This window comes from Schistocerca americana, chromosome 1 (genome assembly GCF_021461395.2).
Source record: "Schistocerca americana isolate TAMUIC-IGC-003095 chromosome 1, iqSchAmer2.1, whole genome shotgun sequence".
Lineage (NCBI taxonomy): Eukaryota > Metazoa > Arthropoda > Insecta > Orthoptera > Acrididae > Schistocerca > Schistocerca americana.
The window spans coordinates 1,236,426,917-1,236,454,070 of NC_060119.1; the positions used below are offsets into that span (position 1 = coordinate 1,236,426,917).

The following is a 27,154-nucleotide window of genomic DNA, read 5'->3' on the forward strand; positions in this document are numbered from 1 at the left end:
TTCGTTCGCCTTAATTGAGTAGAACCAGGGCTTTGAAGGAATGTTCGGCTATATTTGACCATAATATTTCCCTCTAAAGCGCAATGAAGCTTGATATTCGTCGTTCCATTGTCGCCTTGTTCTTCTACATAAAGTAGTCTTCGTGTCTGATGACGGTAATAAGATATTTACAAAAGTAATGTGTTGAGCAGCACTTTTCGCTAATTCATCGACCATTTGATTATATTTAAGGTTGGCATGTTGTTTGATGCACGTATGTTTTACCTTCTTTCCAGTATATTCGTTTTTTTGGTAGCTTTCATGATGTCCACTACCAGTGGATTTAATTTCTTGAGAATGGCAAGTGTCTGCAAATATTGGAGCGACCTTCTTCAGTGCGCTATAATCAGAATGCTTCTTGGTGTGAGGGTTCGCGAATAACATAAAGCTGCGAGTATAGCTTTAGCTTCTGCCGTAAAGCTAGAAGTTTCACTGGGAAGCGATATCAGTTCCCTGTAATTTGTGCTTGGACGTAGGAAAGCCCAACCTACTCTACCATTATTTAGAGTTTTGGAGACGTCAGTATGTTCTGCACCATTATTTGTTGTTATTGGGAATTAGAAGACATCAGCTACTGAATTAGGATATGTTAACGTTCTCCGGATATTAGGTATGATGTACTTTGGGCTTACGAAGCTTGTACAGTCCTGGTTTTAGGGCAGTGTTTCTTCTCTGTCTATTCACGTCTTTTTGAAACCATCTGTCGAGTTTCTGTATCATTGGGTGGTCAATTACACCAAGTCTTCTTACAAGGAATGTATCGGTCATTAATTTCCATCGTAGGGCACTGGTCATTTCTGCAGTTTCAGCTAACAATGCATTTGTTGGCGTGGAACGCATACATCAGGTTTATTCTTATGACGATGGAAGTATAGTGAAACAGCAGTAAGAATTACATTGTTGAACGTGGGCGAGCTGTGTAGGCGGCATCTGTATCAATAGAGCGCAGTGTTGTCACAAAAACAGTGAAATCATGTTAGCGGTGGACGTCTGCCCGGCAGTAATCGTTTCTTTATGAAGCTACACGGGACGAAATGAATCTGTAGAAATGCTGTGAGAACAGCGTGCTTTTACAACGGAAAGGCAGAAGACAGGAATTGAAGAAGACGTTTCTTTCCGGTTAATTCTTAAATCTTGTATTTGTAGCGTTTTTCCCTGTCGGCTTTTGGGCCTCCTTTGTGGCTGCGCCCTTTGTGGGGTCTATGTTGTCGCCCTCTCGGTACGGGTGTGGTACGGTGCACATGAAGAGGCTTGCACTGAATAGACAAACATGAAGAGCTGCATCAATCTAGTCTTCCGACTGAAGACAACGTTAATATCATCACCATCAGCATCATCATTACCGTCAACAATAACAACAACATCTACCTTTGCTAATTGATGTACTCTACTATGGCTGTTCAAATGGCTCTGAGCACTATGGGACTCAACATCTATGGTCATCAGTCCCCTAGAACATAGAACTACTTAAACCTAACTAGCCTAAGGACATCACACACATCCATGCCCGAGGCAGGATTCGAACCTGCGACCGTAGCAGTCGCGCGGAACTCTAATAAGGAAGCCCATTGTAATAACACAGAGAGCTAGACTTTTAGAGCTGTTCCAGATCGGTATATACGTATTTAACGGTATTGGCTACTGACCTGTGGCCGAGACGTGCGGCGGTAAGAGGCCGTCCATCGAGATACCAGGTGAACTGTGGGGGCGGACTTCCAGCGGCGGAGCACCGCAGCGACACCGGCGGTCCTGGACTCAGCGCCTGCTCCACGAACGTCCACTGTAGCTCCGGCACCGTGTCTGCAACGTCACGACATTTGTCACCAAACGTTACCTTCTGTGGAGACGGAAAGGCAGTAAGCAGGCATCCCTGTGGCATACTTGCCCAGCATTGTAAGTTTCCAACAATAACAATCAGCCGTAGCTATTCTTAATAGTTACTGAAAAGTTTTGGGTGTTATAGTATGATTTAAGTTAGATAGTACACTACTGGCCATTAAAATTGCTACACCACGTAGATGACGTGCTACAGACGCGAAATTTAACCGACAGGAAGAAGATGCTGTGATATGCAAATGATTAGCTTTTCAGAGCATTCACACAAGGTTGTCGCTGGTGGCGACACCTACAACGTGCTGACATGAGGAAAGTTTCCAACCGATTTCTCATACAGAAACAGCAGTTGACCGGCGTTGCCTTGTGAAACGTTGTTGTGATGCCTCGCGTAAGGAGGAGAAATGCGTATCATCACGTTCCCGATTTTGATAAAGGTCAGATTGTAGCCTATCGCAGATTGCGGTGTATCGCATCGCGACATTGCTGCTCGCGTTGGTCGAGATCCAATGACTGTTACCAGAATATGGAATCGGTGGGTTCAGGAAGGTAATAGGGAACGTCGTGCTGGATCCCAACGGCCTCGTATCACTAGCAGTCGAGATGACAGGCATCTTATCCGCATGGGTGTAACGGATCGTGCAGCCACGCCTCGATCCCTGAGTCAACAGATGGGGACATTTGCAAGACAACAACCATCTGCACTAACAGTTCGACGACGTTTGCAGCAGCGTGGACTATCAGCTCGGAGACCATGGGTGCGGTTACCCTTGACGCTGCATCACAGACAGGAGCGCCTGTGATGGTGTACTCAACGACGAACCTGGGTGCATGAATGGTAAAACGTCATTTTTTCCGATGAATCCAGGTTCTGTTTACAGCATCATGATGGTCGCATCCGTGTTTGGCGACATCGCCGTGAATGCACATTGAAAGCGTGTATTCGTCATCGCCATACTGGCGTATCACCCGGCGTGATGGTATGGGGTGCCATTGGTTAACGTCTCGGTCACCTCTTGTTCGCATTGACGGCACTTTGAACAGTGGACGTTACATTTCAGATGTGTTACGACCCGTGGCTCTACCCTTCATTCGATCCCTGCGAAACCCTACATTTCAGCAGGATAATGCACGACCGCATGTTGCAGGTCCTGTACGGGCCTCAATGGATAGAGAAAATGTTCGACTGCTGCCCTGGCCAGCACATTCTCCAGATCTTTCACCAACTGAAAACATCTGGTGAATGGTGGCCGAACAACTGGCTCGTCACAATACGCCAGTCACTACTCTTGATGAACTGTGGTATCGTTTTGAAGCTGCATGGGCAGGTATACCTGTACATGCCATACAAGCTCTGTTTGACTCAATGCCCAGGCGTATGAGGGTCGTTATTACGGCCAGAGGTGGTTGTTCTGGGTACTGATTTCTCAGGATCTATGCACCGAAATTGCGTGAAAATGTAATCACATGTCAGTTCTAGTATAATATATTTGTCCAATGAATACCCGTTTATCATCTGCATTTCTTCTTGGTGTAGCAATTTTAATGGCCAGTAGCGTATATGAAGTTAAGGTCCATAGTTGGGAGTTATCGCCACAATTATTTTCTCCAGGTAGCCGCCACAGCACTGCCTTCTCCTCCGAGGAATTTGCATATGGTATGTATCTCTATAATGTATCTAAGCATATCGAAAATGTTCTTAATTATAATTAGGTTTGGAATTATGTTAATTTTCTTGATACTGATAAAATTTTGTTTAAGAAATAGTTTCAAACCTTTAACGTCACATCCGGAAACTACATACAGGATATTTCACAATGTTTTGATGATTTCAAATTGAATAACACACAAATTAATCGCGAAATGAAGTTGAACATTTTACACTAGATACAACATTTATTCAAGTCCATTCTAAAATACGAAATCGGACAAATGACCATTCGCACCTACACAATACCCTAGACCTTTTACTCACTTTTTGAACACATTTTTCGCAACTGCTAGAATAATTCTGGAAATTTCTTCGTAAACTAGATTTTTTAACTGTTGCAAATTTCTCAGCCGGTCGGAGTACTCTCTCGTTTCAAATAACCATATAGGTAAAAGACCGGTACGATTAAACCAGGCGAGCGAGGCGGTTAATCGACAAAAACGCGTCTGGAAGTTATGCGATTACCAAACGCTTCACGGAGAACTTGCAAGGTCTTGTTGGATGTGTGGCATGATCAGCGTTTAGGTGCGTTTTCGTTACGAATGAGAAGGGCTTGACTGTAAACTGCTGCCCACACGTTCGATGTTCTCGGGAGTACGGATGGTGTTCCAAAGGCCGATTGACTTTCGGCTCGATGCGCTGGCATTTGCACGGAAGTTTCTTACCCAGTTCTGTATTGTTCCGTGAGCAAGAGTTGGATATGGCGGCTGAATGTTTAAATGCTTACGAATGGCACGATTCACGAGCACGGAAGATTCGCCGTAGCGAAAACAACACTCCATCGCTAGAACACTACGTTGCTTCGACTAGTGTGACATGATTAGTGACCTGTACATGGGATGAAACTTGACACTCAGCACTACTAATAGACGGCGCCACCGTCCCTGTATCTTGTTTTCAGCGAGCGTTATTCAAGTCTGAAATCGTCAAAACGTAGTGAAACACTCTATCTCGATGAAATACGATTGTTATCGTTGGTTAGCAGAACGAGTTATCTCATTGCACCGGAGTGCGCGCTGATCTGAAACTTCCTGCCCGATTGAAACAGTGTGCCGGGCCGGGGCTCGAACCCGGCCTTTCGCAGACCAGGTACGGCCTATGACCTGCTCTCACAACTTCAAGGACGATACTAAATCTCTCTCATTAGAGTAACTTCACGGTTCTCCTGCATACGTAATTTCAGTTATCGAGATTTTAATCTTCTCCTCGATTTTCAAATTTTTTTTTTCAAACATAGCCAAGTTTGACTGCGGAAACATGAAGTAAGCTCCACTGATGGACTACTGAGAAAATTTGAAATTATTTTAGGTGGCCTGTCTTCGGCGTCAAAAATTTTTAATGGAATCCAGAAATGGTACAAATGGCTCTAAGCACTATGGGACTTAACATCTGAAGTCATCAGTCCCCTAGACGTAGATGTATTTAAACCTAACTAACTTAAGGGCATCACACACATCCATGCAAGAGGCAGGATTCGAACCTGCGACCGTAGCAGTAGCGCGGTTGCGGACTGAAGCGCCTAGAACCGCTCGGCCACAGCGACCGGCAATGGAATCCAAACCTTAATAATTCTCTCAACTGGCGGCATTAACAACAACAGTTTGATGATTGATATTAATGTATAAGCAGAACTCTTTCAGTTTCTCTGTTCTGACCGTATATATTGAATCATATTCGAATATTTTCATGACGATTATTTCAATTTTGGCAGTTAAGACTCCAGCAGCGCGTGATATAGTCTTGTGGAGAATGTAGGCGGGCATCTAATTCCTTCTACATTTTTCTTATTTCTTCTTTAATTTGGTGGAACACATTCCGATGGCAGCGTCGGTGAAGTCCCCCGATGTTGGTACTTGTATTGTCTCCACAAAAGGCGATTAATTTATCTAATGGCATTAACAGTTGTCTTAAAGTGTCTAGACATTTGCAACTGTCACCGATATTCCGTTATTCAGCGAATCAAAGTTCAACAGCCTCTGTTGGATTCCGCCAGTTTCACTAAAATATTGAACAACTAAAGGAACCATCTATACAGCTTTGTGTTTCGATGCGTCGGTGCTTATGCCGTAAAATGAAACTTCTTGGCCGACCTTGGTGGCCGAGCAGTTCTAGGCGCTAAGTACGGAACCGCGCGACTGCTACGGCCGCAGGTTCGAATCCTGCCTCGGGCATGGATGTGTGTGATGTCCTTAGGTTAGTTAGGTTTAAGTAGTTCTAAGTTCTAGGGGACTGATGACCTCAGATGTTAAGTCTCATAGTGCTCAGAGCCATTTGAACCATTTTTTGAAACTTCTTGCAATTGTTTTATGCATTCGGGCTGAGTGTGGTGTGAGAATATTTTTAACAATCGCTGGAGGTTTGGTCCTCGCTATAGACTGCTTTGGAGTCAGGATACACTGTGGCATTCAGTTTTACTGTACAGTCGTAGGAACCGAAGGACTGACGATGCTTGACAACTTTATAAGATGTTGTTAGATCTGCGGCAGCAACGATCAGGTCTTCCTGAGTATCTTCTTTAACCATGAATGTAGAAATAGGCTTTGATGTCGTTGCTACTGCGAATCTGTTTGTATGATTCTTCGTAGATTTTTGATGCCTACCATCAACCTTACCTCAGTGAGCTACTGAGATTGCTGCAAATCTCACACAACGCTTCTTGATCCATACGTCCTTTCATGACAAAAGACCACTCTTTTACGTAATATCCGTCCTTGGGCATTTCCGTAAGCTATGACAATACAAGTTTATTAATCGGTAAACAGTCGACAATAAACCTTGTCATCGAAGTACACGTAACTGTACACTTCACGCCCTATACACCTGCAGTAAACATTACAAACATTTGTAACCTGCAGTCGCTGTTCGTGATTACGTTTAGAAAGAATCGTCTTATCAGATCACTATTCAAATGGGAACTGGTCGACTGTTCCGCGTGGCGCTGCTTAAATAGTTCCAGCCCTGTATCACTGGAGAAGTCTGGTATTTTCTCGAACCGTCGTCGTGTGGCTAGGGACTTCGGGTAGACCGGTCGCCTGGTGCATGTCTTTTTTAGTTGACACCACATCGGCGACTTGCATGTCGATAGGGATGAGATGATGATGATGATGATGATGATAACAACACAATACCCAGTCCCTGAGTGGAGAAAATGTCCGACCCAGCCGGGAATCGAACCCGGGCCCCTTTCCATGCCATTCCGTCCCGTTGAACACTCAGCTGTTGAGGCGGACATTTTTTTCTCGAATGTTGGAGCTAGATCTAGAAGGTGTTGCCGTCGTCGGTACAGCATACGTGTATACAACGCCATCTGTGTGACGACCTTGTCAACATGAACTTATTGACATAAATAAAAATTGTTCAAATGGCTCTGAGCACTATGGGACTTAACTTCTGAGGTCATCAGTCCCTTAGAACTTAGAACTACTTGAACCTAACTAACCTAAGGATATCACACACATCCATGCCCGAGGCAGGATTCGAACCTGCGACCGTAGCGGTCGCGCGGTTCCAGACTGTAGCGCCTAGAACCTCTCGGCCACACCGACCGGCAAGACATAAATAAAACTGAGGCTGCACCTACATTTTGCTCTAACAGATGGCGTTACTTCAGTACTTGAGCCAAGATCGTAACAGTATTTTGCAAAATCAGGAAAATAATTGGGTCTTGTCGGGATGTTGGGACAAGAACGTCCATAACTATGACGGTCCCGATATATGGGGACGGATGGCAACCCTAAGCTCTACTGGAGCCTGACACGAAACCAAATGTGAAAACCATGCGAATCGCTTTTGGTTCCGCACTAAAAATTGAACAACCTGCTGATGTGTCGATATTGAGAGGCATCAATATACAAATGAACGAAGTGCTACGAATAAAGATTACCGTAAGCACTGAAAGCTGAACTGATTATGGCAAAGCAATGATTCATATAACTGAAATAGTAATATTTCCAGCTGATATAGAAACTGAATTCCAAATGAGACTATGTCTTTATCCATTTGAATTCAGCTGTCGGTGGTACGCATTGAGTCCAATTCTGCCACTATAACAGGGTACAGGTTCCTAATTTCCGATGTAGACCTTATGAGGGGAAGGTTCCCTTTCACTTCGCTTTGGACGGTGGTTAATTTGCTGTTGGGTTGCTGACTCTTTTGGCAACGAAATTTCTTGGTCAAGTACTGACGTCGAACATACAGCGCAGGTTCAGCAGCTTCTACTAGTAAATCGATTGCCTTGCTCCAAGGCACATGAGCAAGCATCGAACTGTACCGTTTCTTTGTTCATGAAGTACACGTTGAGCAGCACCGTGATGTGAGAAGCATCCATAATTGATGACTGGGTGCAAGAGGCCCTTGTACATGATCAAGAAAATGTTTGGGTGTGGGTTGTATCTAGGAATCGTGTATACTCGTTTCGCTAGACAATCAAACAACTCGTATTAATGAGTTTTATTACAATAAGACAATTACAGTACTTAACTATGATATGTGTCGCAAGGAAAGGGCGACATATAAAATAATCAGTCTTCTTCAGAATAGAGAAACACAAGTTGGTGCTACATGGAGATAACTAATGAAGTGGCTAACATTGAAGCTGTTACCTACGTGACGTTGTCCTCGATGGTGAGTGTTCATCGGAGATGAGGGTATAATCTGGAGTGCCCCAGGGAAGTGTGGTAGGTCCGCTGTTGTTTTCTGTCTACATAAATGATCTTTTGGATAGAGTGGATAGCAATGTACGGCTGTTTGCTGATGCTGCTGTGGTGTACGTGAAGGTGTCGTCGTCGAGTGACTGTAGGAGGATACAAGATGACTTTGTGAATGGTGTAAAGAATGGCAGCTAACTATAAATATAGATAAATGTAAATTAATGCAGATGAATAGGAAAAAGAATCCTGTAATGTTTGAATACTCCATTAGTAGTGTAGTGCTTGACAGAGTCACTTCGATTAAATATTTGGGCGTAACATTGCAGAGCGATATGAAGTGGGAAAAGCATGTAATGGCAGTTGTAGGGAAGGCGGATAGTCGTCTTCGGTTCATTGGTAGAATTTTGGTAAGATGTGGTTCATCAGTAAAGGAGACCGCTTATAAAACACTAATACGACCTATTCCTGAGTACAGCTCGAGCGTTTGGGATCCCTATCAGGTCGGATTGAGGGAGGACATAGAAGCAATTCAGAGGCGGGCTGCTAGATTTGTTAATGGTAGGTTTGATCATCACGCGAGTGTTACGGAAATGCTTCGGGAACTCGGGTGGGAGTCTCTGGAGGAAAGGAGGCGTTCTTTTCGTGAATCGCTACTGAGGAAATTCAGAGAACCAGTATTTGAGGCTGACTGCAGTACAATTTTACTGCCGCCAACTTACATTTCGCGGAAAGACCACAAAGATAAGAGAGATTAGGGCTCGTACAGAGGCATATAGGCAGTAACTTTTCCCTCGTTCTGCCTGGGAGTGGAACAGGGAGAGAAGATGGTAGTTGTGGTACGAGGTACCCTCCGCCACGCACCGTATGGTGGATTGCGGAGTAACGTATGTAGATGTAGATGTAGATGTAGACTAATCTTGAAGCTGCTATTGAAGTGGGTCCCTAACAGTCGGGCGCGGCTCTTACGTCCTCTTCAGATATGGACCGCTGATGTAGCGTTGTCGTCTTGGAGCAGTCGGGCAGCGTGCGATTGGCTAAGGTCTTCTCACAGCAGTCTCTTCTCTTTAGTTCCAGACTGGCGTGCCGGCGCTGCCTTTACGCCGCCCACCAAGTTCCAACGACTGATGTCATACAGTTAATTATGTTTCCTTGTTTACATGAGCTGTCGTCAGCTCATGTAAAGCGGATATCAAATACCAAATCTAAAAAATTTTACTCAATTCACCAGCAGGAAGGAGAGATCTCCTAAAAAAATGCCTGAGCTGGTCGATCGTGTCATTCTGCGGCCGAAGAAAAGTACAGAATATGTCAAAGTTGAATCTGTTAGGCCAACCAACGGGTTAGTTCGTAAATGATCCTGTCTAAATTAGGCAAAGTGATTCTAGATCTTGATGAGTCGAAAAAAGGCATAATTCATCTGTTTATTGCTGTGTTTTAACGTTTGGTGAAGTATTCGTTATTTCGTCCCCTAAAAACTGAGAAGCGTTTCTGCAGTGCCCTTGACAGTGCGGGGTCCGTGGCGTTTGCCACACATGTTGTATGGGGAAACCGACTATGGCTGGTGGCGCGGCGTTACTTACCAAGGGTTGAAACGTTGCCTTGTGCTCGAGGTGACAGCGTTGCCAAGAATTATGATGGCAAGACGGCGCACCGCTTTCGCGTCCATTAAACATTTCATCCCGAGAATTCATTTCCAAAGCTGCGAACGAGTAAGTTCATCCTCGCTCGCCAAGTTGCCGCCTGAGTAAGAAAGGTAGGAGGGCATGGTCTCATCGTTTCTCTGCGCAGCACCCCCACACCGATTTCTCTCTGTTTTCAAAACACGACATGTGTGTCTTAAGATTTTCGAAAATTTTCGTCAGAAACTGACTGGTGAAACCACTGGACGTTTCTTATATAGTAATGGCCTGGCTTAGTGATGATAGAATGGGGACACGTGGAGTGTAATACGGATGTGCAGATGTGGAAAATGGTCGTTGTAGCAACTCATGTCTTAATATTATTCGCGCAGTTTGAGATGATGGCATTTCCCATCAGCCACCGCGCCGGGTGTCAACCTGTATTTGGTGATTCGTGTAGGTCCCTGCAACAACTGAGTGGTGCAGGAAGTTTAAAACAAAAGGTGTAACTTTAGGAAAAGACGCTCTGTGCTTCGGCCAGTCACGACGCGCAGTGACAAACGAAAGCATTGCCGCTGTGGCAGAAGCAGACGTATTACTGTGAACAGAAGAACTAAGTTTTGGATATTGGTGTTGGATCAGCATACAATATTTTCCATGATGTGTTGCATTCAATAAATTTTCCGCAAGATGGGTGCCACGCCAGTTTGCTGCTGGACAGGGAGATCCTCGCGTCGATGCATGTGAGACACTTTTGCATCGTTTCTGTACAGAACTGACACAGGTGATGAGAAAGGGGTGACCAGTAATTCGTACTCAAATCTACTACGAAATACCATTCGCCCTGAAATCAGGAGTAAACGACGAGAATTGTGTTTCGTTGTGTCACGACAATGTTCGTCCTCATAATGCTCGTACCAATAATGCAGCATGTTGTTGTTGTTGTGGTCTTCAGTCCTGAGACTGGTTTGATGCAGCTCTCCATGCTACTCTATCCTGTGCAAGCTTCTTCATCTCCCAGTACCTACTGCAACCTACATCCTTCTGAATCTGCTTAGTGTATTCATCTCTTGGTCTCCCCCTATGATTTTTACCCTCCACGCTGCCCTCCAATACTAAATTGGTGATCCCTTGATGCCTCAGAACATGTCCTACCAACCGATCCCTTCTTCTGGTCAAGTTGTGCCACAAACCTCTCTTCTCCCCAATCCCATTCAATACTTCCTCATTAGTTATGTGATCTACCCATCTAATCTTCAGCATTCTTCTGTAGCACCACATTTCAAAAGCTTCTACTCTCTTCTTGTCCAAACTATTTACCGTCCATGTTTCACTTCCATACATGGCTACACTCCATACGAATACTTTCAGAAATAACTTCCTGACACTTAAATCTATACTCGATGTTAACAAATTTCTCTTCTTCAGAAACGCTTTCCTTGCCATTGCCAGTCTACATTTTATATCCTCTCTACTTCGTCCATCATCAGTTATTTTGCTCCCCAAATAGCAAAACTCCTTTACTACTTTAAGTGTCTCATTTCCTAATCTAATACCCTCAGCATCACCCGACTTAACTCGACTACATTCCATTATCCTCGTTTTGCTTTTGTTGATGTTCATCTTATATCCTCCCTTCAAGACACCATCCATTCCGTTCAAATGCTCTTCCAAGTCCTTTGCTGTCTCTGACAGAATTACAATGTCATCGGCGAGCCTCAAAGTTTTTATTTCTTCTCCATGGATTTTAATACCTACTCCAAATTTTTCTTTTGTTTCCTTTACTGCTTGCTCAATATAGAGATTGAATAACATCGGGGAGAGGCTACAACCCTGTCTTACTCCCTTCCCAACCACTGGTTCCCTTTCATGTCCCTCAACTCTTATAACTGCCATCTGGTTTCTGTACAAGTTGTAAATAGCCTTTCGCTCCCTGTATTTTACCCCTGCCACCTTTAGAATTTGAAAGAGAGTATTCCAGTCAACATTGTCAAAAGCTTTCTCTAAGTCTACAAATGCTAGAAACGTAGGTTTGCCTTTCCTTAATCTTTCTTCTAAGATAAGTCGTAAGGTCAGTATTGCCTCACGTGTTCCAACATTTCTACGGAATCCAAACTGATCTTCCCCGAGGTCGGCTTCTACTAGTTTTTCCATTCGTCTGTAAAGAATTCGTGTTAGTACTTTGCAGCTGTGGCTTATTAAACTGATTGTTCGGTAATTTTCACATCTGTCAACACCTGCTTTCTTTGGGATTGGAATTATTATATTCTTCTTGAAGTCTGAGGGTATTTCGCCTGTTTCATACATCTTGCTCACCAGATGGTAGAGTTTTGTCAGGACTGGCTCTCCCAAGGCCGTCAGTAGTTCCAATGGAATGTTGTCTACTCCGGGGGCCTTGTTTCGACTCAGGTCCTTCAGTGCTCTGTCAAACACTTCACGCAGTATCGTATCTCCCATTTCATCTTCATCTACATCCTCTTCCATTTCCATAATATTGTCCTCAAGTGCATCGCCCTTGTATAGACCCTCTATATACTCCTTCCACCTTTCTGCTTTCCCTTCTTTGCTTAGAACTCGGTTTCCATCTGAACTCTTGATCTTCATACATGTGGTTCTCTTATCTCCAAAGGTCTCTTTAATTTTCCTGTAGGCAGCATCTATCTTACCCCTAGTGAGATAAGCCTATGAAATTTAAATATCCCGAATAATATTCTTACTCCCAAAACCTCGCCCGGAGCGACTCGCGTGTTCAGAAGGCTCACAGAACCGTTGCCAGGCAAATGTTTCAGAAGAATCGGCGGTGCACGAGTTGTTGCATTCTCAGTGAAGGTAGATCTTCAAATCTTCTCACGAGGTATCCACGCACTTCTGAAGAGGCAGAATACGTGAACTATACGCCGTGGGGACTTCATCGAAAAATTATATATATGTAATCTTTCTGTTTTCCCTCGTTTTCATAATAATAAATAATTAATTAAAATTTTCGTTTGAAGCGCCCTCGTATATCTTTGATTCATTGTGTCTCCTATTAGGCACTTTGCTGTCCTTGATTCTTGGCAGGACGTCTTTACTGAATGTGTTTCAGCTCATCTGATTTTCAGCAGTTCCCTGCGAAGCCACATTTCAAAGGATTCTACTCTGTTCATTGCTGGCTTCCACACTGTCTACGTTTCGCTCGTATACAGAGATGTACCCGAAACATTACTTTTCATAAACAATTCGCTCATCTAAAGGATTATACACTACATGGCAAGGAAAGTGAAATGCTCGGAAGACATGGGTGGATGTCAGCGTAACTTCATACAGGTACACACTTGTGGAAAGTATGTGTATTTAAAACAGTTTAACACTTGAAACAGCCTAGTAAGAATATAGTGAAATACATACACAGTACCTAGTGGATGCTTTTCAACAAACGAGATTTCTGAGGAACTAGATCCGTGGCCAGAATCATAGGGGGAGCATGGACAGGTTGTGCTTCCAAAAGAGCTCCCTTGCAGTCCACACAAACTGAAGATAAAACATATAAAATACAAGAACTAAAAGAAGTTGCTGTGCCTTATACGACCAATCCACCTCTACGTTTTACATACAGGGTGATTATAATCAAAGTTAAACTTTCAAACCGCCCTGGAAATAACACCACCGGTCGGAATGACGTCAAATTGAAACGGAATATTATCGGAGAAGGGTGAAAACGTATGGAAGAAGAAAAATAAATAGTTACAAAATGTAGCAATAGATGGCGCTGTAAGCATCATAATTTAATAGTGGTCGACTAAAATGACAATGCCTAAGGTGCACGTTTGACATTAAACAAACTGTACTACTCAGCGTGTATGGGTGTACAAGTGTGATACTGTTCGTTACGTAAGCCCATCCACCACGGCAAGGTCCTATCACATCGGATGGGAAAATCGGTTTCTAATTGTCCTTGCTCAAAAACTTCATAAAAAGCATCACTCACATGGGGTTTTAATTGTCCTGAGGCCTAAAACCGCATAAGAAGCATCAATCACATCGGTTTTTAAGTGTGCTGAGGCCAAAAACCTCATAAAAAGCATCAATCAGAAACAAATCGGATTGTTGATTTCCGTGTGACTGACGCAAAACATGTTCAATAAATATGCTGTCCACCGATTTCTGTAAGTTGAAATCGAGAAATAGCGTGTTCCACAACGGATCGAAGCGTTTCCGGGGTCACGTTCAGATTGTGTTGTGCAGTGCGTGCCTTCAGTGCAACTAAGTTTGCAACCGCAACACTGAACATAACGTCTTTCAGGCAGCCCCACAACCAGAAGTCACACGAATTAAGATCAAGTAATCGGGACGGGCAGGCTGTAGGGAAATGGCGGCTGATAATTTTAGCATTTCCGAAATGGCGCTTCTGCAGCTGCTTAGCTGCATTTACAATGTGCGCAGGTGCGTCATTTTGCATAACAGTGATCCCATTCACACATCCACGCTGTTGGAGAGCTGGAATGACGTAGTTGCGCAAAAGACACTCATAGCGCTTACCAGTGACGGTACAGGTAACAGGACCGGAAGCACCTGTCTCTTCGAAAAAATATCGTCCTATTATAAATGATGCCGTAAACCCACGCCACACGGTGACCTTTTCAGGATGACGTGGTACTGGCTGATTTGCGTGTGTGTTTCCCGTTGCACATATTGGACAGTTCCGTGTACTGACATATCCTGTCAGATGGAAGTTGGCTTCGTCTGTGCACAAAATCTTTCACGGCCAATCATTGTTCACTTCCACGCGAGCAAGAAATTCTAAAGCAAAGGCCTCTCTTGCTGGCAGGTCAACAGGAAGCAACTGGCACACGTGGTTAATTTTGAATGGATGTTTCGTAGGATTTTACGCACCGTGATCACGGGTAAGTCCAATGCTCGGTCAATTCTCCGTGGACACCAATACTCGTCTCCTCCTGCATTGCTGTGGCCACTGCTTACACTGACGTTGAATCAGTTCGTTTCCTCCCTCTACCAATTTATACACCAAAAGAACCCCTTCTTTTCGAATTTGCGAATCATTTTCTCCAGGCCCACGGCAGTCATCGGGTCAACGCTTTTTTTCAAACCCTTTCCTGTCTGGAACTTCTTCGGAGCGACGCGTGCACAGTCATTATTCTTGTAATACAGCCTTACGTGGAGAGCGCGATCCTGCATTGAGACAATCATGGCGAACGTCGCAGACACGAAAGGAGGAAAAACCGTGTTTATACCAACTTAATGGGTCGTGCGCATGACAGTTGTTTTTATTCACGTATTCCAACACATACAGCGCCATCTATTGATCAATTTTCACACTTTTTTTTCTTCTGCCACGTGTTTTCCCCCTTCTCCGACAATATTTCATTGCAATTTGACGTCATTCTGACCAGAGGTGTTATTTCTACAGCATTTTGAATGTTAAACTTTAATTATGATCACCCTGTACATCATCGTCCCAGAGAGAATTGCCAACATGGTCGTCAAGGTCAACAGCAGTACCAACAAGCAGAATGTAATGGTGCACGATGTCAGGAGGGTAGATGCTTTGCGGATGTAAAGCATTGAATTTGTTTTCTAATTTTTGCTAGAATATAAAAGAATTCTGAACTTTTTTCACTTTTATTGTCCTTTTGTGATTTAGAATACAAAAAGTTTAGGACATAAGAAGTGCCTTTAATGGATCAAGTGGCATTTATTCTGAAGATTTCAGTCTTTGACATAAATAGTGAGACAGGGTTGTAGCCTATCCCCGATGTTATTCATTTTATACACTGAAGAAGCACTAAAGGAAACCAAGGAGATATTTGGAGAGGCAGTTAAAATTCAGGGAGAACAGAACAAAATTTTGAGGGTGACCGGTGACATCGCAGATCGGTCAGTAATGCTAAGGTCTTGGAAGTGCAGTTGAACAGAAAAGGCTTGTAATATGAACAGCAAGTTGAATTAAATCAGGCGACGCCAAGGGAATTAAATTAGGTAATGAGATCCTAAAAGTAGTAGACGAGTTTTGCTAATTGGGCAGCAAAATAACAATGGCCGAAATAGCGAAGATATGTAATACAGATTGGCAACGGCGAGAAGACCATTCCTGTATAAGAGAAATGTGCTAATATGGGATACAAATTTAACTATTACTTAGTCTTTTCTGAAGGAATGTGTGGAAGTGAATGATAGACGATAAATGTTCAGGCCAAAGGAGAATAGAAGTTTTTGAAATGTGTTGTAACAGAAGAACGTTGAAGATTTGGCGGGTTGATCGAATAGGCAATGATGAGGCAATGAATTAAACTAGCGAAAAAATTATTTATGGCGTAACTTGACAAAGCATCAGGTAATAGAGAGAGGGGAGGGGGAGTGGGTACTAAAATTGAGAGAGGGAGACCAATATATAAATACAGTAAGTCGGCTGAAATGAAAACAGGTTGCAGTAATTGTATAAAGACGATGAGGCTTGCACAGGAGTCATATCAAACCACTCTTCGGACTGAAGACCACAACCTCAGAATGTAAGTGGAAACCCCATTACATACCCTATTAAATGAAACCAAACACAGTGCCGCTTGCTAAACTTTGAAATCGATTTTCTAAATACGCGGTAAACTGCACTTACTTCCCTTGGGATCTAGGCGCTTTACTCTGGCTACAATTCATCATGTACAGAACATTAATATTTGATGAGGAACGGATCACTGTCCGGTGTAAACACTCATCCTCAGCGTTTATGCGGAGTAAACGGCAGTTAATACTGCACCCAATCATTATTGACGTAAACAGGTAATTAGAGCATTAGCTGCTGTACCGAAATACGCAGTCACTTAACAAATTCGCAAACACCGCGAGGACCCCGTAACAGCATTGCAGATCAAATTTGCAAACCTCTAATGAAAGTCCACGCTTTACTTGCTGGAGTACGCTATACGTAGCATAGTGTTCACGCGAACAAACTTTGTGTGAAGTCAGTAACCAGCATCCTTCGCTCACTTACGGATCTACCGATGGAAGCCCACATCAATTTCTAATTGCAATATTCATCTATTGTCGATACAGGTTCTTCGTTGGTCTCCTGTATCTCCTCTTTTCTGTTTCATTGCTGTTTTATTTTTTTAGGTCACTCGTCTTTTGACTGGTCTTATAACACTATTTGTTTATGCTTCATCTAAATCTTTTATACTTTTTTGCTTTAAATTTTTCGAATATTGGTACTATATTTTCTGTATAAGTAAAGCAAAGTGTTCTATACTTCAGGTTGAAGTTCTTTGCATAGTACGTGAGTAATGTATGTAAAATACTATGCAAACTGTTTATTACGTCAAATAAATTTCTGATGACTTTTGTGTGATATTTCTGTGTATAAACTGTTTATGTTGATATCAATTTGGAAATTGTAAGAAATGGTCACGCTTAGGAACAATGTAAGAAATGTTGTTGTTGTTGTTGTGGTCTTCAGTCCTGAGACTGGTTTGATGCAGCTCTCCATGCTACTCTATCCTGTGCAACCTCCTTCATCTCCCAGTACCTACTGCAACCTACATCCTTCTGAATCTGCTTAGTCTATTCATCTCTTGGTCTCCCTCCACGGTGCCCTCCAATGCTAAATTTGTGATCCCTTGATGCCTCAGAACATGTCCTACCAACCGATCCCTTCTTCTAGTCAAGTTCTGCCACAAACTTCTCTTCTCCCCAATTCTATTCAATACCTCCTCATTAGTTACGTGATCTACCCACCTTATCTTCAGCATTCTTGTGTAGCACCACATTTCGAAAGCTTCTATTCTCTTCTTGTCCAAACTAGTTATCGTCCATGTTTCACTTCCATACATGGCTACAGTCCATACAAATACTTTCAGAAACGACTTCCTGACGCTTAAATCTATACTCGATGTTAACAAATTTCTCTTCTTCAGAAACGCTTTCCTTGCCATTGCCAGTCTACATTTTATATCCTCTCTACTTCGACCATCATCAGTTATTTTGCTCCCTAAATAGCAAAACTCCTTTACTACTTGAAGTGTCTCATTTCCTAATCTAATTCCTTCAGCATCACCTGATTTAATTTGACTACATTCCATTATCCTCGTTTTGCTTTTGTTGATGTTCATCTTATATCCTCCTTTCAAGACACTGTCCATTCCGTTCAACAGCTCCTCCAAATCCTTTGCTGTCTCTGACAAAATTACAATGTCATCGGCGAACCTCAAAGTTTTTATTTCTTCTCCATGAATTTTAATACCTACTCCGAATTTCTCTTTTGTTTCCTTTACTGCTTGCTCAATATACAGATTGAATAACATCGGGGAGAGGCTACAACCCTGTCTCACTCCTTTCCCAACCACTGCTTCCCTTTCATGCCCCTCGACTCTTATAACTGCCATCTGGTTTCTGTACAAATTGTAAATAGCCTTTCGCTCCCTGTATTTTACCCCTGCCACCTTCATAATTTGAAGGAGAGTATTCCAGTTAACATTGTCAAAAGCTTTCTCTAAGTCTACAAATGGTAGAAACGTAGGTTTGCCTTTCTTTAATCTTTCTTCTAAGATAAGTCTTAAGGTTAGTATTGCCTCACGTGTTCCAACATTTCTACGGAATCCAAACTGATCTTCCCCGAGGTCCGCTTCTACCAGTTTTTCCATTCGCCTGTAAAGAATTCGCGTTAGTGTTTTGCAGCTGTGACTTATTAAACTGATAGTTCGATGTAAGAAATAGGTGTTGTGTAAAAGCCAATGTGCTTTTGTTTGAAACGAAAGCAGCTCTGGGGAGTGGAAAAGGTGGCAAGGGTGAATTGGCACGCTACCTAGAGCAAGCGCGGGAAGTAAGTCACACAGCCTGTAGGCAGCAGTGATTGAGGCATCACCCTTGAGGAGCAGGAGAAGCATGCCTCGGATGAAGACTGCAAACGGCTTACGGCATAGCTGCGAGTTGTTGGTCTACTGTATGTAAAATTGAACGAGGCCAAGAAGAGAAATTGAGCCCATACAGTCCGTACTGTGGTTAGTGTAGCCGCTATAAATTATTGTTCGCCTCATCCAAGCCTACAGCCAATGATAACTTGTGTAAAGCGTGAACCATTAATTTAAACTGTGTTTTATTAGTGAGTAATCATTCTTGAACTTTAAAGAAACTGGTTTACCTTGTTATTTCATCCTAATCAAACATCTATATACGGTTCCTTTCTGGTGTTTGATTAATCCGAGTATCCTGTTTTACAGATTTATGAAGTGCTAAGTTAATATAAAGGGGCACAATTTAAATTGTTTTTGTGTAAATAATGAGATATATGTGTGGGGGACGAAATCCTGTAGTAATGAAATTACGTCTCAGAGGTGGAAGAGTGTAAATTGAATATAGTGAATTTAAATGTAATTTTGCATCACAAAGTTAAAGGGTTCATAAATATTTTCATCTTGAGCAATAGTTAAAGAAAAGTTGTCTTAGTTGTTTCACTGAAAGGCGTAATGAAAATTTTAGTTAGAGTAATAATACATTTAGTTAGAGTAATAAAACATTACAGAGAAATAAAGTCAAACTATTCTTGTTGTAAAAGTTTTCTTAACTACTGCAAGTGTTGTAGTATAAGTTAACGTACGTAAATTTCAGTCAGAGTAAAGCAAAGTTACTAGAATCTATTAATGACTGTACAGAGTTAGTACAAAGAGTAATAACTTTTGAAAGTAAATTCCAGTAAGAGAGAGGTTTCTTGAAGTGAAATGTTCAGTATAAAAAGTGTGTGCTGTAGTATCTAAGCATTTTAGTATTTAAATTGACTGGTTACGGGAAGTCCTTTTTTAAAGGTCCCCCCTGGGCAAAAATTTTTTTAGTTTCCTTGAAGTTATCAACTGGGCTTTTTTTTTAAAAAAAGAACATAATAATTATAGTGTCTGCACCAACTTTGTTTACCTGGAGTAATATTTAGTTGAAGAAGCAACTTAAACAGTTGCAAGAAAGTAGGCAAAATTCATACTTCTGATTTTCCAGTAGTTCACTGTTTCATTGCGTGGACAGGCTGGCGACCGTTAGTACATGCTTTAAACCACTAACTGAACTTAGAATTGAGTTGTCCTACCTGTAATATAATACTATTCATACTGCGTTTCTTTCTAACCGCTGGGTAAGATCTTAGAAAAAGAATTGAATAGTCTTATCCATTAGACACAACACACGGTACAATCCTGTAAGAAGGGTAACTCTATTGATTAGCTTTTCCTATTAACAGGGCTATCCTCCCATATTGTACTTTATTTGAAAACTAAATTAATTTTAGTAAAGGGTTATACGTGGCAACATACAGACAGGGTTTTCTATTATTTAGGTAAAAGCATACTAAATCACAATAGTAGTGGTAGGGTTACAGTCTGATGCTGCCCTCTATTTTTTTTATTATCTCAGGTTAAACTTTTCACATCTGCGTAACTATACTTCCGATCACTGAAACTCAACCATTACTAAGACTGCATGCAGCAAACGTGCTGTCGACAGCCTCCTAAATGGCTGTTTTCAGCTCAGCAAAGATTTTGGGGTTATTGCTGTTCACCTTTTCGTTAATATGGCCCCACAAAAAGGAGTCGCATGTGTTCAGATCCGGAGAATATGGGTGCCAATCTAGGCCCATGCCAGTGACTTCTGGGTACTCCAGAGCCAGAATGCGTTCTCCAAAGTGCTCTTCCAGGACATCAAACACTCTCCTGATTCGATGGGATCGGACTCCGTCTTGCATGGACCACATCTTGTCGAAGTCAGGGTCGCTTTGGATATTGGGGATGAAATCATCTTCCAAAATCTTCACGCACGATTCTATAGTCATCGTGTCATCAAGGAATATCGCACCTATTATTCCTTGACTGGGCACTGCATACCACACGTCCACCACTTGAGGGTGGACAGACTTCTCGATCGCAAAATGCGGATTCTCAGTCCCTCAAATGCTCCAGTTTTGCTTGTTGTTGAACCCATCCAAATGAAAGTGGGCTTCGCTAAGCGAAACAACACAAGGCACATACTAACTACCATCATGCCCCGCGGCCAACCGTGCAGTTTGAACGTCCTAACGCAAACCGATCAGAAGTTATGACGATTTTATTTCATATTGTTCAATAATTGTCACCCTGTACTTAGATACGCAGTAACTGTTTTGTTTGTTTTGTTCTTTATACTGGTCTATTCTTAACCTTTGTGTGTGTATGTATTGTAATGCAAACGTTCTTTCAGCTGAACAATGCAAATGGTATGATTACGTAAATGCTATCTGATGAAATGAGTCGCTAAATCCGTCTGAAATTGTGTAACTCTATTCCATTTAACTTTTAGTAAAATAATTAGAAAACCTAAACTGACTACTAAAGAATCTATCCAGTGCAACTCTGTATTGTGCAGTGTAGCGAATAATGCTACAGTGCGTGATGTCACAGTACGTGTCTTGCAGTTGCAATACATATAATCTAACAGAGTAAAAATCCCGCATAAAATTACAAAAACTTACAAAGAATAAATATCCAAAAATGCTTGTTTTAAAATGCCCTGCAAATTTACGTACCAAAACTAGGTAATATTTCGAATATTAAATGACACACACCCAAATATACATTACTGCACTGTAAGGGTAAAAATGTCTCATAAAAGAAATGAGGTGTGAACTAAACTTGAAGGAAATTGTCCCTGCCGATAATTTGAAATGCAATGCTTAACTGTAAATAATCTTTCTGTGTTCTAAGAGTGAAGTTAAACTGGGCATAACAAACTACCTTTTGGCAACGGAAACTCGGTACTGCTCGAAAGTGGTGAATGTTAAAATGCAGCGTAACCGCAAACCGGATAAAGAAAACTTTGCCCAAGTGCAATACAAGGAAAAGCATCTTTGCTAAGAACGTCACACTTTAAGCTTTTGCAACTGTGTTCCGCTGAGTGCAATGTGGCGACACACGATTACTAAAATAAAACTTTAGTAATCAGATAGCGAAAAAATTTGAACTTACTGAATGATACAGAAGAGACTAACATTTAAAAACTGTATTGTGAAACTCACTCTTATCTACTACAACAAACCTTACAAAATCCACTTTTTACAACAAAATAGAACTCTGCCATGTAATTCGTTAATGAAATGGTAAAGAAGTGGTGGATAGAACTAACCGACCAGAATCAATCAAGAAAAATCATACCGAAAATTTGCCTTTCAGAAACTCATCATACATCACGCGCGACCAAGCAATGCAGTGATAACAAAACCTGAATATTTTCACACTTCTGAAATCAATCTCTACAAAATCATATTTCCAAAAATCAACATCGTTTGCGTTTGGATCTCTGTGGTCTGCTATTTATTCAGAGACCGCTGAACACCAGTAAAAAGTACTCCCGAAGACTACACGGGCAACGAAAATATTACTGGAAACCAAAGATAATATTGCATATGCTCAGATCCTCTGTGGCGTAACATATCGACTAACAAAGACATCTGACTGAAAAAATATCCATTATAGAAGTGTGAAGTATGACTCATCGAATAAAAAGAGAACTCACATTACTCTCATCGAATATCAAAGATAAGCTAGAACCTATACAACGCAAATCATTAGCATGTCAGTGCAGCCTCACGTGTAAGGTAGGAATAACGCCACCACGTTCTGTATATAAGTAACAGGTTTGTTATTCAGATATCGCATTTGAATTTTGGTTGTTTCTGAGAATACCATACATGCATCGTCCACGAGACACAGAGGGCCATAGACATGGGTTCTCAGGTAGATGCCGTGTTTCTTGACTTCCGCAAGGCGTTCGATACAGTTCCCCACATTCGTTTAATGAACAAAGTAAGAGCGTATGGACTATCGGACCAATTGTGTGATTGGATTGAAGAGTTCCTAGATAAGAGAACGCAGCATGTCATTCTCAATGGAGAGAAGTCTTCCGAAGTAAGAGTGATTTCAGGTGTGCCGCAGGGGAGTGTCGTAGGACCGTTGTTATTCACAATATACATAAATGACCTTGTGGATAACATCGGAAGTTCACTGAGGCTTTTTGCGGATGATGCTGTGGTATATCGAGAGGTTGTAACAATGGAAAATTGTACTGAAATGCAGGAGGATCTGCCACGAATTGACGCATGGTGCAGGGAATGGCAATTGAATCTCAATGTAGACAAGTGTAATGTGCTGAGAATATATAGAAAGAAAGATCGTTTATCATTTAGCTACAATATAACAGGTCAGCAACTGGAAGCAGTTACTTCCATAAATTATCTGGGAGTAGGCGTTAGGGGTGATGTAAAATGGAATGATCATATAAAGTTGATCGTCGATAAAGCAGATACCAGACTGAGATTCATTGGAAGAATCCTAAGGATAAGCAATCCAAAGCAAAGGAAGTAGGTTTGAGTACACCTGTTCGCCCACTGCTTGAATATTGCTCACCGGTGTGGGATCCGTACCAGATAAGGTTGATAGAAGAGATAGAGAAGATCCAACGGAGAGCAGCGCCCGTCGTTACAGGATCATTTAGAAATCGCGAAAGCGTTTCGGAGATGATAGATAAACTCCAGTGGAAGAAACTGCAGGAGAGACACTCAGTAGCTCGGTACGGGCTTTTGTTGAAGTTTCGAGAACATACTTTCACCGAGGAGTCAAGAAGTATATTGCTCCCTCCTACGTATATCTCGCGAAGAGACCATGAGGATAAAATCAGAAATATTAGAGCCCACACAGAGCCATACCGACAATCTTTCTTTCCACGAACAATACGAGACTGGAATAGAAGGGAGAACCGATAGAGGTACTCAGGGTACCCTCCGCCACACACCGTCAGGTGGCTTGCGGAGTATGGATGTAGATGTAGATCTGAAAATATTTGTCGGAATTGAACCGTGACCTATCGGGACTGCACTTCAGTGTCCCACACTATAGTTACTGGTGTTGGTCGGGACCCCACAAATGCCATGTGAATGTGGAATCGGTGAGTTCAAGGCGCTCATAACTAACGTCATAAATAACACGGAGTGCGTGACGATATCTGGGGTGGGACTGTTTGTATTTTTAAAAATATCGGGAATCTGATATATCGACATTTAGAAAGTATAATTTTTGTCATCGATGTATCGACTAAATGGTATTGACGTATTTGAGGGAAGAATATCGACGTATCGGCCTATACAAATTTCGGATACACATTATAAATATACTGCCGGTCTCAAACGAGTCCTGGACGTTGCGAAATCTATGAACAGGGGCCCTGTCGTCTTAGAACACAGCATCATCGTTGGGGAACAAACATTGTACCATGGGACGGGCCTGATCAGCCTAAATGGTCACATAATCCTTTCCAGTAATGCGACCTCGCCGAGTAACCACGGGGTCATTGCTATAAGGGTACCCAAATTGCCACCGAACTGCCGTCATGTTTAACTCCTGGGACAGAAACCCTGCCAGAAGTTGAAAACAGTGTGAAACAAGACATCAGACCAAATGACTTTTTTCCATTGCTCTATAGTCTAGGTCTTAAGCCTTCGGCACCAAGTTTTCCTGTTACGGGCATTTGCATCACTGATGAGTGTTTCTGGAGCCCTGCAATTTTCTGCTTATGGAGCTCTCTTCGTGTTGTTGTGGTGCTGACAGGATTCGCGAGTGCAACATTCAGTTATGCGCTGACTTTTGCAGCTACCGTCCTCTTGTTGTTCGCCACAATCCTCTTCAGTGACCGTCTGTCACGATCACCCAATACACACTTTCTTCTGCGTCGTGAGTTAGATGATGATGTTTCGCCAAGCTTTGCCTGTGTGCTGTATAAATCTTCGATACGGTGTTTCTTGAAACACCCAACACTGCGGCTCTCTCAATTGCGAGAGCACCAATCGTTTGCCCTCGTTCGCATTCACTTAGCTTCGACATAAGGCACTCTATTGTGCAGTCGGCATTACCGAAGTCGGCGCATTGCAGTAACTGCCAACATACTGTAAAAATTCTTCAGACGTAGATAGCGATCGTGCGAGTCAACGCCGCGGCCAATGTTGCACGCCTGCAGCGTCTGACCTCCAGCGGCTGCTGACAAGAGCGTCCTTTGGGGACTGGATTAAGGACAGCCCCACGGAAACTGGGTTCAGTTCAGTTAGCTGTGGGCTGGATATAACACTACACCGTGCTCTACCTTGCAGCTTGAATATTTTGGGTTGATGTAGATGTAAACAATTTTGCTGATATAACGTCGTTTAACCATCGCACAGACTGCTGTGTGGACGACATACTACACTACTGGCCATAGAAATTGCCACACCAAGAAGAAATGCAGATGATAAACGGGTATTCATTGGACAAATATATTGTACTAGAACTGACATGTGATTACATTTTCACGCTATTTGGGTGCATACATCCTGAGAAATCAGTACCCAGAACAACCACCTCTGGCCGTAATAACGGCCTTGATACGCCTGGGCGTTGAGTCAAACACAGCTTGTATGGCGTGTACAGGTACAGTTGCCCATGCAGCTTTAACACGATACCACAGTTCAACAAGAGTAGTGACTGGCGTATTGTGACGAGCCAGTTGCTCGGCCACCATTGACCAGACGTTTTCAGTTCGTGAGAGACCTGAAGAATGTGCTGGCCGGGGCAGCAGTCGAACATTTTCTGTATCCAGAAAGGCCCGTAACAGGACCTGCAACATGCGGTCGCGCATTATACTGCTGAAATGTAGGGTTTCGCAGGAATCGAATGATGGGTAGAGCCACGGGTCGTAACACATCTGAAATGTAACGTCCACTGTTCAAAGTGCTGTCAATGCGAACAAGAGGTGACCGAGACGTGTAACCAATGGCACCCCTTACCATCACGCTGGGTGATACGCCAGTATGGCGATGGCGAATAGACGCTTCCAATGTGCGTTCACCGCGATGTTGCCAAACACGGATGCGACCATCATGATGCTGTAAACGGAACCTGGATTAATCCGAATAAATGACGTTTTGCCATTCGTCCACCCAGGTTCGTCGTCGAGTACACCATCACAGGCGCTCCTGTCTGTGATGCAGCGTCAAGGGTAACCGCAGCCATGGTCTCCGAGCTGATAGTCCATGCTGCTGCAAACGTCGTCGAACTGTTCGTGCAGCTGGTTGTTGTCTTGCAAACGTCCCCATCTGTTGACTCAGGGATCGAGGCGTGGCTGCACGATCCGTTACAGCCATGCGGATAAGATGCCTGTCATCTCGACTGCTAGTGATACGAGGCCGTTGGGATCCTCCTGAAACGGCCGATTCCATATTTTGCTAACAGTCATTGGATCTCGACCAAGGCGAGCAGCAATGTAGCGATACGATAAACCGCAATCGCGATAGGCTACAATCCGACCTTTATCAAAGTCGGAAACGTGATGGTACGCAATTGTCCTCCTTACACGGGGCATCACAACAACGTTTCTCCAGGCAACGCCGGTCAACTGCTGTTTGTGTATGATGGCTTTGAGCACTATGGGACTCAACTTCTGAGGTCATTAGTCCCATAGAACTTAGAACCACTTAAACCTAACTAACCTAAGGACATCACACACATCCATGCCCGAGGCAGGATTCGAACCTGCGACCGTAGCGGTCGCGTGGTTCCAGACTGTAGCGCCTAGAACCGCTCGGCCACCCCGGCCGGCAAGATGGACATCATCAGACTGACATTAATTATCCTGGAAAAAGATATTGTGGTCGGCAATGCTTTAAATATATAATAAGAGGTTATTATAATCAGTAGTTATTTGTTGTTGTTGCAACAGATGTGGAAATCGAAGAAAGAAGTAAAAGTACTGGACAATTGAATACCTTTCGCGTCGAGTGAGTGTGGTTGAAGAGATAAAGATGGAAAGTAGTGTAGTCCTTGTAAATTTTATTCGTATGTGGCGAGTTTCGGACTGAAGCGCCTAGAATCACAGCGGCCGGCCACTTTTTTTCGGCTGCTAATAAAGATAGCTGTGCAGAATCAACTGTCGTTATATGTCCCTCCTTCCACCCCGCTGTTGCAAACGAACGGCCGCCCTAGGTGGCCGACCGGTTCTAGGCGCTACAGACTGGAACCGCGCGACCGCTACGGTCGCAGGTTCGAGTCCTGCCTCGGGCTTGGATGTGTGTGATGTCCTTAGGTTAGTTGGGTTTAAGTAGTTCTAAGTTCTAGGGGACTGATGACCTCAGAAGTTAAGTCCCATAGTGCTCAGAGACATTTGAACCAAACAACGCTACACCACGACACAAATACAAGTTTCAATAGAGCGAAGAGTGGGAGAAAAAAAATCGGCACGAGGCAGGTTTGAACACGGCTTGCCGCTTGGTAGTCCAACACCGT

The 27,154-nt window shown here is 42.9% G+C and overlaps 1 protein-coding gene across 1 annotated transcript in view; it reads right to left on the reverse strand.

The window, feature by feature from the left end:
- Window positions 1–27,154, reverse strand: part of LOC124598421 (Down syndrome cell adhesion molecule-like protein Dscam2) — a 378,789-nt gene that overhangs the window by 253,471 nt on the left and 98,164 nt on the right. Inside the window, exon 4 of the mRNA XM_047136000.1 lies at window positions 1,686–1,839. Coding sequence (XP_046991956.1) covers window positions 1,686–1,839 — 154 coding nt within the window. The remainder of the gene's footprint in view (window positions 1–1,685; window positions 1,840–27,154) is intronic.